At 39.4% G+C, this 17,249-nt stretch overlaps 1 protein-coding gene across 1 annotated transcript in view; it reads left to right on the top strand.

Annotated features, from left to right (window-relative positions):
- tnpo3 (transportin 3) overlaps positions 1-17,249 on the top strand; it is a 76,276-nt gene that overhangs the window by 47,865 nt on the left and 11,162 nt on the right. The window contains exons 18-21 of the mRNA XM_059987002.1: positions 645-739; positions 1,330-1,486; positions 2,627-2,794; positions 4,516-4,628. Coding sequence (XP_059842985.1) covers positions 645-739; positions 1,330-1,486; positions 2,627-2,794; positions 4,516-4,628 — 533 coding nt within the window. The remainder of the gene's footprint in view (positions 1-644; positions 740-1,329; positions 1,487-2,626; positions 2,795-4,515; positions 4,629-17,249) is intronic.

Raw genomic sequence — 17,249 nt, 5'->3', positions numbered from 1 at the left:
TAATTTTAAAATTATAATTTAAAGTTTATAATTTTATATAAATTATATTCTTATAATTTTATATACCTCTGTCAAACCTCCCCTCATCTTACATACAGTTTCTCTGATATGAACAAATTCAGGAAGGAAATGAGTCAAGGGCATGTGCTGGTGCTTCGACATTGCACTCATCCTGGTAATGTTTGTAAGGAAGGAAATCTGATATGAGCACTGAATGCTCAAACAAACTAAATGCAAACAAAATAAAAGTTGACATTCTAGAAGGTAAATACTTGATGCTGGATTTTATAGTGAAAATTATTAACTTGAAGGCACAATGCCTGCAGTTATATTGGCACCTGGAGTCCTGAAAATACCAGGTCCAATTCCGGGTAGTGCAGGGTTAGTTGATCTAAGTGGAGGGGTTGGCAAAGCTGCTGTTTTTGTTTGGATGTCAAATCATTTTGTGAGAGACTGGGAAACATTGGCCGGCATTCCCACCTGCAATTACTATCCAGATTTCCCTCTAGAATTGGAACCCTGAGATGATATCCTTTAGTATCTCGAGGTTGAAAGCAATAAAGCAGATGGCAATTCCAGTGTTGATCTACCCTCTGTGGGCGCACAGGAAACAGTTACATTCTTCTGGATGTCTTTCTTTACAGGCCTTGTGTATGCCAACTTTTCAGCTTCTTGAACAACCAAATGGCCTTCGGGATCACCCAGACACAGTGGACGATCTTTTCCGCCTGGCAACCAGGTACATTGAGGAATCTATTTCACTACTGTAGTGGGTTTACATAGTTGCCTTGTTTGTTGTCCTTTTCCAGGAAGGTATCTCTTCTACAAGGTTTTGCTGCAGCATTCATCCTCTGTTAATGACATAGGCCGCTGTGGAATTAACCGGTGAAGCTGTTCCAATTTGTATATCTTTCCCCTTAAATGCATCGGTGCGATTTATTCTGACTTCCTGAATACTCCAGATTCTAATCATGACCTAAGCAAAGTATTTTGTCCTGAGTTTTTTTAAGTGAATTATTATGTGATTCTGTCATATTTTTCCTAGTATTAGTGTGACCCACAACTAACACTGTGGGATCCCCTTATAAATATGCCTGCCCTTGTAAACTCTGTTTTGATATCTGTAACCATTTCTAGTACATCCCTTGGTTCTGTAGGGAAAAGTGCCCCACCTACTCTCTTTTCTGATGATTATACCATCTCATTCTTATAAAGTTTTTTTCTCCCTGCAACTTCTCCAGTGCCTTTAATCCAACTTTATGATTTGAGGTCCAAAACTACTTAATTTCAAGTACTTCTTTATTCTGTTTTGATTTTTCTCCTATGTAGGTTTATTCAACGGAGTCCAACTACACTCCTCCAAAGTCAAATCATCATTCATATATTGAACTGTGCTATCGCAGCTGTTATCCTCGACCATCGGGACGCTAACTGCAGTATCATGAAATTCTTGCGGGATCTTATCCACACAGGGGTTGCTAAAGATGTAAGTCAGAAACACAACTGATTTGAGTTCACAAACTCTAATTGGGTTGCACTCAGAAGCTCCATCACATGATAAAGTTGTAACTGATTGTCTATTCATGTAATGTTAGTGATCCCATGATGTTGCTGAAAAAAGTATTTTTCTGGTATCCAGACAAACATTTCCCAGTGTATTCACTCCTTCCTCCACTAGTATACCTATGGCTGCTGTGTATGTCATCTACTGAATGCACAGCATTTTCTCTTAAAGACTAGTTCTCCCAAATTCACAACCCCACCACCAAAGAGATTAAGAATAGCAGGGACATTGGAAGTACAACTATCTGCAGGTTTCTTCTAAGTCATACAACATCTTGTCTCTGGTATATATTGCTGTTGCTTCTTTGTCACTGAGGCCTTGCCAACTTCACTGTGGAAGTACCTTCACTGAATGACCATAGAGGTTCAGAAAGGTGGCTGGCAACAACCTTCTCAAGGGCAATGGGTGTGGGGGGGGGGGGTTAATGCTAACTTTGCAAATGGTAACCTCATCCATAAAAGATACTGAAACCAAACACTCTCAACAATAGTCATTCATCTTACAGAAATCTAATAAAACCCAAATGGTATTGTCCACAGAACTAGTTCTTGACTAGTTGACCCTTTCTCCAGATTTATTTGCCATTAGCCAGTTCCATCATGAGCACTAACCTCTGTAGTATCCAGGCCATCTTCAAGGAGCCGTTCCTCAGAAATGTGGTGTCCATCATGCCCCACCAGCCAGGACATGTCCTCTTCTCTTTGCTACCAGCAGGGAGGTGGTACAGAAGCCTGAAGGCACACACTCAATGATTCAGGAACAGCTTCTTCCCCTCTGCCATCTGATTTCTGAATGGAGATTGAATCCATGAACACTACCTCACTACATTCTTTTAATTTCCTGCTTTTTTTCCTCTATTGTCATGTATTGCATTGTACTGCTGCTGCAAAGTTAATAAATTTCAAGACATATGCTGGTGATATTAAACCTGATTCTGTAATAAAGAATACACGCCCAGAAGAAAATTTCCTAATTTTAAGAGTTTGCAGATACAACCACAGCTGTATAATAACCTCACTTTGGTGGCAGAACAAAATAAAGTAATCAGTCCTGTTTCCACAGCACGAGGATGATTTTGAACTGCGAGAGGGTTTGATCAAGCAAGTGCTGGCCCAGCACGGACAGCAGCTGGTCAATCAGCTTCTTCAAGCTGTGTGCTTCTGCCTGCCCCCATATACCCTACCAGATCTAGCGGAGGTTATGTGGGAAATAATGCAGATTGACAGAGCGGTAAGGTTCCACTCTATCTATTAAACTGACATAGGAATGGAGGGGTTGCACAGGGCAGCCATGGTGTGGGTGATGGTGGGCAACTTCTTCCCTCCCTTTGGGTAACCATCAAGTAAGATTGCATTGTCTCAGAATTTACAGCACAGAATGAAACCGTTTGACTACTAAAATACAATTAGTCTCACTTTTGGCTTTTCCCTGCCTATATTTTGGCGATTTTAAAATTTTCTCCTGTCATGTTTCTTTTTCCAAGTTACCTCCACCATCTATGCAGACAGTGCACTCCAAATCAGAGCAGTTCACTAAATATAAAAACTTTCTCCTAACATTTAAAAATACTGTAAGTCTATCCCTGGATACTAAGCATCTTCCTCCTTCCTCCTAAACTAGAGAATGATCTAGCTTCTCTGTTCTCTTCACATTAGCAGGTACTTGCTGAATTGGGTAGCTTTGCATAATTGTCCGTTTCCTACTGGACAGTTCAGCTTTTCAAGCAGTACACATGTGGTCAGCCAAAAAGATTTTTCATTCCAACTCATTAGGTAATGGGGTGGATTTTCTGGCCTCGGTATGGTTTTAGGGACAAATGTGTAGTTCAAATGTTTGCACCTGAAGAAGAATCGGGCTTCAGCACAACTAAGATATCTGTTTTGTCATATAGCACCCGGCTTTGACAACCTGGGTTCAATCTGACTTCGGGGTACTGTCTTAGTGGAGTTTGTACATACTTGCAAGTGCTCTGGTCTTCTTCTAGAACACAAAAAATTGGTAGCAGTTAGTAGACTACTGTAAATTGCTACTTATATTGGTAGGCAGCTGGAGAGTTGATGGGGTAAGTGATTGGGTTAGAGTGGGGGTTCCCAACCTTTTTTATGCTATGGACCAATACTATTTAAGCAAGGGTCTGTGGACGCCAGGTTGAGGGATATAATTGGAGAAAAGGACTGATGAGAAAGTTGGCTCAATGGCCTCCTTGTATCATCAGAATATGAGGTATGAGAAATGTATCGTCTTGTAATTCTGGAGGAGCTGGGCCAGTCAAGTTAAACATTAAACCCTTCCCAATTCATTGCTAAGTGTTTGGAGCTTTCCAGGTTATCAGTCATATCTGGTTTAATGATACTTCCAAGAAACTATGCCAAAGACTAAAAGTGCATGTATACTGGAGATCACAGTTGTCGCAATGTGGAGCGAGGAAATAAAACCAAGCTGCTAGCGGAACTCAGCAGGTGAAGCAGCATCATGACTGAGAGTGGAATGGGATTTCATTTGCACCCTATCTCTCCTTTATGGTTCTTGTTATCACCTTCATTACTTATCAGTTTCTAGCACTTGTGATCATCACCTTCTGATAGCTGTCTCCACCTTCACCTTCTCTTCTCCCCCCCCCCCACCCCCAACTTGGCTCCATCTTGCTTTTTCCACACCCACTGGAAAGTTTTTAAATTATTATTAAAGTACTGTATCTGGGTTTGTAAAGAATAATAACATTTAGCCTTTCCACTTGTCAATGTGTTAGTGGTTTAGAGGGTTAAGGTAGCACTTGCATTTGCCAAGTTAATGGTGTTCATTATCACTCTGGACCCTGGGGAATCTTTTTAAACTTAAACTATCCTCCCTGTCTCTTAAAATTTAGAAAATATATTAATCATATTCAGTCCATAACTTTGCTGTATTTTAATGCAGTTCCATAAACTTTGAACAATTTTTGCCTCCTCCAGACATTTTGCAGATGGTTAGAAGCCTCACTCAAGTCATTACCTAAGGAGACAGCAGGGGGTGCTGTCACAGTTACACACAAGCAGCTGACGGACTTCCATAAGCAAGTCACGAGGTGAGAGCGATGTAGATGCAGCTGCTCAGTGGGCCTGCTAAGCCAGATATGTCACAAAATACAAAGTTCATTTTACATCCTTGACTATCCCATTAAATTTTATAGTCAGTAAATTATTTGTCATCGATGTGTAGATTAGATTAGATTCAACTTTATTGTCATCGTGCCGAGTACAGATACAAAGCCAATGAAATGCAGTTAGCATCTAACCAGAAATGCAAAGAATAGTGTTATTTACAAAATAACTGCGAATAAAAAGCATGTGCTAAAGCACACAAGTATAAAAGTACTGAGACAGTACAATATGGGTACAATACTGCTTAGCGCTGTGATGTGAGGTTCAGCAGGGTCACAGCCTCAGGGAGGAAACTCTTCCTGTGCCTGCTGGTGTGGGAGCAGATGGAGGAGAATAAAAAGTCCATGGTTAGAGTGAGATGCATCCTTGATAATAATTTTCGCCCTGCCCAGGCAGTGTTTATGGTAGATGTTCTCAATGGTGGGCAATTGGGTGCCGATAATCTGCTGGGCAGTTTTCACCACACGCTGGAGTGCTTTGCAGTCTGATACGGGACAATTGCCGTACCACACTGAGATGCATTTGATGAGTATGCTCTCAATGGTACAGCGGTAAAAGTCCGTCAGTATCCTGGGACAGAGGTGAGCTTTCTTGATGCTCCGCAGGAAATAAAGGCGCTGTTGCACCTTTTTGATCAGGATGGAGGAGTTCGGGGACCAGGTGAGACCCTCGGAAATGTGGACACCAAGGGATTTGAAGCTTGATACATGCTCCACTACAGCTCCGTTGATGTAGATGGGGATGTGAGTGTGGCTGCTAGCATGCCTGAAGTCCACATTGATCTCCTTGGTCTTCTGGGTGTTAAGGGCCAAGTTGTTGTCGGCACACGACGCGGCCAGGTGCTGGACCTCGTCCATGTCGGCCATCTCGTCATCCCCTCTGATCAGGCCAATCACCGTGGTGTCATCTGCGAACTTGATTATGGAGTTAGAACCATGTACAGGAATGCAGTCATAGGTGAAAAGGGAATACAGAAGAGGTCTCAGCACACAGCATTGAGGCATGCTGGTGTTCAGGGTGAGAGTGGAGGAGGAGAGGTTGTCTAACTTAACAGATTGGGGGTCTGTTAGTCATAAAGTCCAAGGTCCAATTGCAGAGGGATGAGCTGATACCAAGCTGGTGAAGTTTGGCGATCAGCTTGGAGAAGGTCACAGTATTGAATGCCAAACTAAAGTCAATGAGCAGCACTTGGATGTAAGAGTTGGGGCTGTCCAGGTGGGTCAGGGCAGAATGAAGTGCCATGGAGATGACATCCTGTGTTGACCTGTTGGTGCAATAGGCAAATTGATGGGGATCCAGGGTAGTGGACAGACAGGATTTCAGATGTGATAGAACCAGTCTCTCATAGCACTTTGCAGTGATGGGGGTGAGTGCAAATGGGTGGAAGTTATTCAGGCCCTTGGCAGCGGAATGCTTCGGCACTGCCAAAATGATGGCGATCTTGAAGCTTGTGGGGACAACTGCCTAGGCCAGGGACGGATTGAAAATGTCCGTGATGACCCCAGCCAACTGCCCTGCCCAGACCCTGAGCACATGGCCAGTTATTCCATCTTGACCAGGTGCTGTGTATTGTATGACATTGCATCACCAGTGCTACAAACTGCAATTTCTTTCTTTGTACACAAGTGGGGTTATATGCTTGGATTTAAAAGATTTTAAGGGGTGATTCTTGTCAGCATTTTCAACATCAAGGGAACTGAGGGGGAAGAGAGAGAGACAGGTAACATAAACTAGTTAAGAAGATTCTGTTCGTTTTGAACTCTTGTTTGCAATTAGCAGCTAATTGTCCTGTGAAGGTTAAATTGATGATTTGTATTTTTAAAAAGCCATTAAGAGCTGTGAGACAAGTTGGACCCATATATCTACTGTGAGCAAATTTAGATAATGAATTAAATCGACAAGGTTCTTTCTTGTTGCACATTTAGTGTCAGGGCACAATACTTCCCAGAAATGCTGAGCTGCTCAGTAACTCAGCTCAGGGATAGCTTTAATGCATCTCAGCCACCCAGTTTGCTTTTCATGCGATTCACCCTAATGCATGGTAAAATAACAGAGTGGTGCTGGAACATCTACACTGAACTTCCAGAACTTTCTCATCTTGTAATGTGGACTAACCTGTTTTTGTCGAACATTTGAAGAAAGAGAACCTGATTGAAAGGAAGGAAATCATTCAGTGCTGGAAATCTGAAACATGCTCAGACTTGCTTGGCAGGAAGCTGGTTATGATCAGAGTTGCTGATTCTGTGCAGGTTATGACTCGAATGAGTGACGTTTCCAACACTTGAGCTTGCATAGTATGAAGTCAGCAAAGGCGTGAAACCTCATGAGTGTTAGAAGTCTGTTTGGATTTTAAAAAAACATCATCGCAAATCCAAACCTGACCCCTATCCAAGCTATTGGGCTTTTCCTAACTAATCCAATTTGACCGTTGCCAAAGACGATATTGGAATGCACTACATGCCCTTTTAAGTCAGTATTATGTCAGTTTATAAAACTTTCTCTCCATGCAAGTACATTTCTTCCCCCTTCAGCCAAGTTTATTAGCTGTTCACCCTGTAGCCTTCCCGAGTCTTTAGTCACACGCCTACACCTTTCAGCAGCAGTTCTTCTCAGTATTGGCTAGAAGTGCCCACAGACAGCAGCGATGCTCCCTAAGAGACCACTTCACGATATTAGGGTGTCTTTGGTGCCAAATCCTCCCTCACTGCCTCAGGAAGCATATCACAGAATAAAGTGTGTGAGTGTATCAGTTAGCATGATGCTATTACAGCTCAGGATGTTGGAGATGGGAGGTCAATCCTAGCATTCTCTGCAAGGAATCTTTACATGCTTCCTTTGGATTGTAGGGCTTTTCTGTGGGTTCTCCCATAGTCCTGAGAGGTACAGAGTTGGATAATTGGTCAAGGGTTGCTAGGCTGTGTAGCTCATAGGGCCAAAAGGGCCTGTTGCAAGTTGTATCGCTAACTGACCACATCTTGTTAAAGCAAAGAGTCATCATAAGAAAATGTTGGCAGGTCAGGCTCTATTCTGTAGAGAAAAAATGGATTTCTTGTGTGTCTGCTGTCTAGGAAGTACTTTTAACATTTTTTATTTCTGCATTTGTTCACTTTTGGAATCATGGAGACTTCAATAGAGTATTTATTTAGTCCAGTCTAACTCTAAGAACCTATAGTTTTGTCCCCAAGCCATTTCAAGTCTGAACAGTTCCTTTGCTTGGATCAAGTATCCAGGTTCCATTCTGTTTTGAAACAACTTCCAAGTCACTCAAATCTAGACTGGTTAAAGAGTTTTAAGCAAAGCATCTGAAGTGGAGATTCTAATATTGTCCTTCCTGGAGCCTCTTTTTGTTATCTGGTATTTTACCATGATCAAATTCTGCCATTGCTTAACGTGCACAGAGATAGGGGATAGTATAGGTTGTGGACAGGAACCCTAGGTGTGGGGTGGTCGACATACTGCTTATAGTTAAAAATTCTGACTCTGTTTTTTTTTCCCCCTACTTGGTGTTCGATCACCACAACTTGGGAAGGAGGCAGTTAACCTCATCATGCATTGCTGCTTCATCCCAAAACAAAATGGTATCATAGTTTAAAAAAGATTATGTGAATCGTTTCCTCATGGTCTATTTTTTCTTTCTCTTCAACAATAGTCAAAAATGGTAGTAACTGTGCTCTGATATTACCTCATTTTATATGAGTTTGTGTTTAAACCTAATTTCTCAGGCTGATCCACTTGCTGTATGAAAACAGGACCTCACCTGTGCTGCATGAGCTCTTGCAAGAATTCAATTTCTTCTTTAGCATGCTAAGATTTTCTGTACAGTATACTTAGATTTGTGATTGGATTATTTTTATGATTTTTGGATCACTTTATGGACTTTCAATCAATTTGTGTTTATAACCTATTTGCGTATTTATATTTATTGTTCTTTTATTATTATTGTTTCTTATTAATTATGTTTATTTTTGTGCTGCATCAGATCCAGAGTAACAATGACTTAATTCTCCTTTACACTGGCGTACTGGTAATGACCTTAAACAATCATGAATTTATCTTGAATTTTGTGACTGTACGTGTAAAAGACTTTCTGTCCCTGGCCATTGAACGTATTAAGGAACTGGAGCTGCAGCTTAGAAACATAGAAAATAGGTGCAGGAGTAGGCCATTCGGCCCTTTGAGCCTGCACCGCCATTCAGTATGATCATGGCTGATCATCCAACTCAGAACCCTGTACCTGCTTTCTCTCCATACCCCCGATCACTTTGGCCACAAGGGCCATATCTAACTTCCTCATAAATATAGCCAATGAACCGGCCTCAACTATTTCCTGTGACAGAGAATTCCACAGATTCACCACTCTCTGTGTGAAGAAGTTTTCCCTCATCTCAGTCCTAAAAGGCTTCCCCATTATCCTTAAACTGTTACCCCTCGTTCTGGACTTCCCCAACATCGGAATCAATCTTCCTGCATCTAGCCTGTCCAATCCCTTTAGAATTTTATATGTTTCAATAAGATCCCCCCCTCAATCTTCTAAATTCCAGTGAGTATAAGCCTAGTCGATTCAGCCTTTCTTCATATGAAAGTCCTGCCATCCCAGGAATCAATCTGGTGAATCTTCTCTGTACTCCCTCTATGGCAACAATGTCTTTCCTCAGATTAGGTATTGCACACAATATTCTAGGTGCGGTCTCACCAAGGCCTTGTACAACTGCAGTAGAACCTCCCTGCTCCTGTACTCAAATCCTTTTGCTATGAATGCCAACATAACATTTGCTTTTTTCACTGCCTGCTGTACCTGCATGCCCACCTTCAATGACTGGTGTACAATGACACCCAGGTCTCGTTGCACCTCCCCTTTTCCTAATCGGCCACCGTTCAGATAATAATCTGTTTTCCTGTTCTTGCAACCAAAGTGGATAACCTCACATTTATCCACATTAAGTTGCATCTGCCATGAATTTGCCCACTCACCTAACCTATCCAAGTCACCCTGCATCCTCTTAGCATCCTCCTTACAGCTAACACCGCCGCCCAGCTTTGTGTCATCCGCAAACTTGGAGATGCTGCATTTAATTCCCTTGTCTAAATCATTAATATATATGGTAAACAACTGGGGTTCCAGCACTGAGCCTTGCGGTACCCCACTAGTCACTGCCTGCCATTCTGAAAGGGTCCCGTTTACTCCCACTCTTTGCTTCCTGTCTGCCAACCAATTCTTTATCCACCTCAATACCATACCCCCAATACCATGTGCTTTCTTTCTTTTTCAATCTTTTTATTGAATTTCATATACAAAAGAAAATAATAATATAACATAACATTGAATAGGTTATAAATACACTAGGCTTGAAATTAACTTAGTAACAAGATATCAATATCTTATTGAGATATCAACAGAGAACATCATAAAATAATCAATCAAGCCTATATTAATTGTATATGAAAAAAGGATAATCCCAAAAGGAAAAAAAATATAAGAAAAAATATGTATTAAAATAAGCAATAAACCTTAACTAACATGGGCAATAATAATAGTTTATATATACATGATAGTGTCAAGAACTCCAGAACTCCATACCAAAACAAGGATAAAAAGGAAAAAAGGTCTGGAAGAGGTCAAATTAACTCATATGAAAATGTCGAATAAACGGTCCCCAAGTCTCTTCAAATTTAATTGATGGATCAAAAATAGTACTTCTAATTTTTTCTAAGCTCAAACAAGAAATAGTTTGAGAAAACCACTGAAACGTGGTAGGAGGGTTTACTTCTTTCCAATTTTGTAATATAGACCTTCTAGCTATTAGAGTTGCAAATGCAATCATTCGTCTAATCGAAGGGGAAAGTTGACTACCATCTTCAATTGGTATACCAAAAATTGCAGTTATAAAACGGGGTTGTAAATCAATATTCCAAACTGAGGAAATGATAGCAAATATATCCTTCCAATAGTTATGTAAGGTGGGACATGACCAAAACATGTGGGTCAATGAAGCGACTTCTGAGTGACATCTGTCACATTGAGGGTTAATATGGGAGTAGAATCGAGCAAGCTTATCTTTAGACATGTGGGCTCTATGTACCACCTTAAATTGTATTAAAGCATGTTTAGCACATACAGAAGAAGAGTTAACCATTTGTAAAATTTTTTCCCATTTTTCTGTTGATATAGTATATTGAAGCTCATTTTCCCACTCTTGTTTAATTCTTCCTGACATTTCTGGTTGTATCTTCATAATCATATTATAAATAAGAGTCACTAAACCCTTCTGACAAGGGTTCAAGGTAAAAAGTATATCTAAAAAATCCATCGGAGTTGAATTGGGAAAGGATGGTAAAACTTTATATAAAAAGTTTCTGATTTGTAAATATCTAAAAAAATGAGTTTTAGGTATTTTAAATTTGTTAGAAAGTTGATCAAAAGACATCAGACTACCTTCAAAAAAAAGATCACGAAAGCATATTATACCTTTCCTTTTCCATATGCTAAAGGCTTTGATCTATTAAGGAGGGTTTTAAAAAAAAAGTTAAATAAGGTAGGGCTATCAAGAACAAAATTTCTCAAGAGTGAAAAACTTACGAAATTGAAACCTAATTCGTAATGTGTGCTTGACAATAGGGTTAGATATTTGTTTATTGAACTTGACTAAATCAGCGGGAAGAAAAGATCCAAGAACGGAGAATAAAAAGTAATCTCGTGCATCATTACATTCCAAATTTACCCACTGTGGGCATAATGGTGAATCCAAGTCATGTTTCCAGTATATTAAGTTTTGAATGTTATTCGCCCAATAGTAAAATCTAAAGTTAGGTAAAGCTAAACCACCATCTTTTTTAGGTTTCTGTAACTATTTTTTACTTAACCTGGGCTTTTTATTTTGCCACACAAATGAGGAAATTTTTGAATCTATGTTATCAAAAAAAGATTTAGGAATAAAGATTGGTAGAGCTTGAAATAAATATAAAAATTTCGGTAAAACCATTATTTTAATAGCATTAATCCGACCAACCAATGATAAAGATAAGGGAGACCATCTAGTAGTAAGTTGTTGAATTTGATAAAGCAAAGGTAAAAAATTCAATCTGAATAAATCTTTATGTTTCTTGGTAATTTTTATACCCAAATAAGTAAAGTTATCAGTAACAACTTTAAAAGGTACCCTGTTGTTCATTAAAGTTTGCGCATTTAAAGGGAATAATTCACTCTTATTCAAATTTAATTTATAACCAGAGAAGCTGCCAAACTGAGCCATCAAGGATAGAATAGCGGGAATAGACCTATCAGGATCAGAAATATATAACAACAAGTCATCAGCATATAGTGATAACTTATATAACTTCTCATTACGGGTGATACCAAAAATATTAGGTGATTCACGAATAGCAATGGCTAAAGGTTCCAGTGCAATATTAAATAATAGAGGACTTAAAGGGCAACCTTGTCTCGTACCGCGAGATAATTGAAAAGAAGAGGATCTATGATTATTAGTAAGAACAGAAGCAACAGGTTTATAATATATTAGTTTAATCCATGATATAAATTTGGAACTAAAATTAAAATTTTTTAACGTATTAAATAAGTATGTCCATTCAACTCTATCAAAAGCTTTTTCAGCATCTAATGAAATGACACATTCTGGGGTTCTGGGTGAAGAGGTATAAATTATATTAATCAATTTTCTAACATTGAAAAAGGAGTACCGATTCTTAATAAACCCAGTTTGATCTTCTGAAATAATCTGTGACAGTATCTTTTCTAACCTAATAGCTAAAATTTTTGTAAGAATCTTAGAATCTACATTTAATAACGATATAGGGCGATAGGATGCACATAGGGTAGGGTCCTTATCTTTTTTAAGAATTAGGGAAATAGTAGAATCATAGAAAGACTGAGGTAATCTCTTTTTAATAAATGCATCATTGAAAATTTCACATAACCATGGGGAAAGCAAGGAAGAAAAAGTTTTAAAAAATTCCATAATATAGCCATCAGGGCCTGGGGCTTTCCCTGAGTTCATTGATGAAGTAGCCTCTCCTACTTCAGCCACAGAAATAGGAGCATCAAACAAACTCTGATCTTCATCTGTCAGTTTGGGAATATTTAAATTATTAAAAAAATCATCCATCATGGACAGATCGCCATCGGATTCTGATTGATATAAAGATTTATAAAAATCTTGGAAAGTTTTATTAATTTCTTTATGATCAGTAGTCAAATTACCATCTTGTTTACGAATTTTAATAATTTGTCGCTTAGTCGAAATAGCTTTTAATTGGTTAGCTAACTATTTGCCAGTTCGATCACTATGAATATAGAATTGAGCCCTGGTCTTAATTAATTGATTCTCAATTGAAGAAGATAATAATAAGCTATGTTCCATTTGAAGCTCAACTCTCTTCTTATAAAGTTCTTTGGTAGGAATCACGGAGTAAATCTTATCAATTTCTTTAATTTTATCCACCAATGCAGCTATAACAAGATACCTTTGTTTTCTTTTACCGGCGGAAAATGAGATAATTTGTCCGTGAATAAAAGCCTTAAAAGAGTCCCAGAGTATTCCTCTGTCAATCTCTTCGGTATAATTTGTTGAAAAAAACAAATTAATTTGCTGTTCTATGAAGGTTATAAATTCTGGATCTTGAAGCACAGTAGCATTGAGTCTCCAAGATCTAGTGTTAATGGAGGAATCCAATACCTTAATAGACAACTTCGGAGTATGATCCGAAATGGCAGTAGAGTCATATTTACAATCAATAACATCTGTTAATAAACTATGATCAATAAGAAAATAATCAATTCTAGAATAACTATGATATACATGTGAAAAAAACGAAAATTCTTTATCTTTAGGATATTAAAAAACGCCATATTTCAGTAATTCCTGAATCAACCATAAAGGAATTAATAAGTGAGGCTGATCTATTTGGAAAAGTTCGAATAGGTTTAGATCTATCCATCAAGGGATTCAAACAACAATTGAAATCTCCACCCATTATCAACATATGTTCATTTAAATTAGGAAGGGAAGTAAATAAACATTTAAAAAATTCAGGGCAATCAAAGTTTGGAGCATAAATATTAACTAAAGCCACATTTCGATTAAAAAGTGAACCAGTAATCAACAAAAAATCTGCCCTGTGGATCAGAGATAGTTTCATGATGTGTGAACGAAATTGAGGGGTCTATAAAAATAGACACACCTCTAATTTTGGCAGTAAAATTCGAGTGAAATTGTTGGCCCTTCCAGAACCTAAAAAAGTGTTGATTATCCTCCCTCCCAATATGGGTCTCTTGTACGAAAATAATATTAGCATTTAGTCTGTGGAATACTTTAAGTATTTTTTTACGTTTAATCAGATGGTTTAAACCATTAGTATTCCAGGAGATAAAATTAATAGACTTATCCATCATGCCAATATTAATTGTATATATCGTAAAAGGTTAAAAAGACAATACTGTGTGCTTTAAGTTTGCACACTAATCTCCTGTGTGGGACCTCCCCAAAAGCCTTTTGAAAATCTAAATATACCACATCCACTGGCTCTCCCCTATCCACTCTACTAGTTACATCTTCAAAAAATTCTATAAGATTCGTCAGACATGGTTTTCCTTTCACAAATCCATGCTGACTTTGTCTGATGATTTCACCTCTTCCCAAACGTGCTGTTATCGCATCTTTGATAACCAACTCTAGCATTTTCCCCACTACTGATGTCAGATTAACCGGTCTATAATTCCCTGGTTTCTCTCTCCCTCCTTTTTTAAAAAGTGGGGTTACATTAGCCACCCTCCAATCCTCAGGAACTAATCCAGAATCTAAGGAGTTTTGAAAAATTATCACTAATGCATCCACTATTTCTTGGGCTACTTCCTTAAGTACTTTGGCCATCTGGACCATCTGGCCCTGGGGATTTATCTGCCTTTAATCCCTTCAATTTACCTAACACCACTTCCCTACTAACATGTATTTCCCTCAGTTCCTCCATCTCACTAGACTCTAGGTCCCTTACTATTTCCGGAAGATTATGTCCTCCTTAGTGAAGACAGAACCAAAGCAGTTATTCAATTGGTCTGCCATGTCTTTGTTCCCTATGATCAATTCACCTGTTTCTGACTGTAAAGAGCCTACATTTGTCTTGACCAATCTTTTTCTTTTCACATATCTATAAAAGCTTTTACAGTCAGTTTCTAATGTTCCCTGCCAGCTTTCTCTCATAATCTTTTTCCCCCTTTCCTAATTAAGCCCTTTGTCCTCCTCTGATCTCTGAATTTCTCCCAGTCCTCAGGTGTGTCACTTTTTGTTTTTGCTAATTTATATGTTTCTTCTTTGGACTTGATACTATCCCTAATTTCCCTTGTCAGCCACGGGTGCACTACCTTCCCTGGTTTATTCTTTTGCCAAACTGGGATGAACAATTGTAGTTCATCCATGCAATCTTCAAATGCTTGCCATTGCATATTCACCATCAACTCTTTCATTTGCCAGTCTATCTTAGCTAATTCACGTCTCATACCTTCAAAGTTAACCTTCTTTAAGTTCAGAACTTCTGTTTCTGAATTAACTATGTCACTCTCCATCTTAATGAAGAATTCCACCATATTATGGTCACTCTTTCCCAAGGGGCCTCACACGACAAGATTGCTAACTAACCCTTCCTCATAACTCAAAACCTAATCTAGAATGGCCTGCTCTCTAGTTGGTTCCTCAACATGTTGGTTCAGAAAACCATCCTGCATACATTCCAAGAAATCCTCTTCCTCAGCACTTCTTAGCAATTTGGTTCACCCAATGTATATGTAGATTGAAGTCACCCATTATAACTACTGTTCCTTTATTGCACACATTTCTAATTTCCTGTTTAGTGCCATCCCCAACCTCACTACTACTGTTAGGTGGCCTGTACACAACTCCCACCAGCGTTTTCTGCCCCTTAGTGCTTGAGGAGGTGATAGACAGAAGCTACAAGGAGGCAGTCACCCTGTGGTTGCAGAAGACATGTATATGGGTGGCTGTCAGGAGAAGGAGGGAAAATGCCCAGCCAGTGCAAAATACACCAGAGGTCATTCCCTTGAATAATAATATAACTTCAGATACTATTGAGGAGGATGACCTACTGGAGGGAGCCACAGTGATCGGGTTTCTGGCACTGAGTCTGGTGCTGTGGCCAGAAGAGCAGAGAGGTGAGAAGGACTGCGACTTTCATAGGTGATTCCTTAGTCAGACGAACAGAGATAAGGTTCTGTGGGCGCAGTAGAGACACTCGAATGGTATGTTGCCTTTCTGGATGTCTGAGGTCGTGTGCATGGCATTATCAAGGGTGAGGGCGAGCAGCCAGAAGTATTGGCACCAATGATATAGTTAGACAAGGTGAGGAGGTCCTGAAGAGAGATTTTAGGGAGCTAGGTAGAAAGCTGAGAAACTGGACCTGTAGGGTAGTAGTAATCTCTGGATTGCTGCCTGTGCCACATGCCATTGAGGGTAAAAATAAGATGATTTGGCAGCTGAATACGTAGCTAAGGAACTTATGTAGGGCACGGGTTCAAATTTATGGATCATTATTATCTCTTCTGGGGAAGGTATATATCCAAAAGGGATGGATTACACCTGAACCCAATATCCTTGTGGGCAGGTTGGCTAGAGTTGTTTGGGTGGGTTTAACCCAACTTGCTGCAAGCTTGAGTGCTTGTGAATGGCACTGATGCTTTTATGCTGGTGGGGGGGTGGGGAGAAGTCGTTGTCTCGCTTGTGCATGGGAAGGAGGGGCTGGGGGATTGGGGTTCTAAAGCTTTAACTGTTATTCATCTTTGGGGTACTGTTTTCATGGATGTTTGCGAAGAAAAAGAATTTCAGGATGTATACATTTCTACATATTGTATACATTTCTCTGACGATAAACGTACCTATTGAAACTTGGCAGGGGAATGGGAACTGGTGTGATAGTGCTGAGGATGATGTAGTTGGGTTACAAACAGAGGCAATGTGTCGTGAGACTCCTAGCCAGGAAAAGCTGATGATAGTGCAGAATTACAGTCAATGGGATGAGTTGCAATGCGAAAGGCGGACAAAATCAAAAAGGGTAAATACGGGACTAAAAATGTTATATCTGAATGCATGCAATACACGGAATAAGGTCGATGAACTTGTAGCACAGTTACAGACTGGCAGGCATGATGTAGGCATTGGATCATGGCTGAAAGAAGATTATAGCTGGGAGACTAATGTTCAAGGATGCACATTGTATTGAAAGGTTAGGCAGGAAGGTAGTGATGCTGTTTTAAAAAAAATTGAAATGAAATCGTTAGAAAGAGGTGACATAGAGTGGGAAGCTGTTGAATCGTGGATAGATCTAAAGAACTGCAAGGGTAAAAAGACACAGGTGGGAGTTGTATATTGACCCTCAAACAGTAGTAAGGATGTGGCCTACAAATTACAATGGGAGATAGAAAATGCATGCCAAAAGGACAATGTTATAATAGTCATGGGGGAATTCAATATGTAGGTAGTTAGAGAAAATTGGATTGGTGCTAGTTTACTGGAGGGGGAATT

This window comes from Hypanus sabinus, chromosome 13 (genome assembly GCF_030144855.1).
Source record: "Hypanus sabinus isolate sHypSab1 chromosome 13, sHypSab1.hap1, whole genome shotgun sequence".
NCBI classification, from domain to species: Eukaryota; Metazoa; Chordata; class Chondrichthyes; order Myliobatiformes; family Dasyatidae; genus Hypanus; species Hypanus sabinus.
Note: the sequence above shows the minus strand (reverse complement) of the source record. Positions and strands in the feature narration are given on the sequence as shown.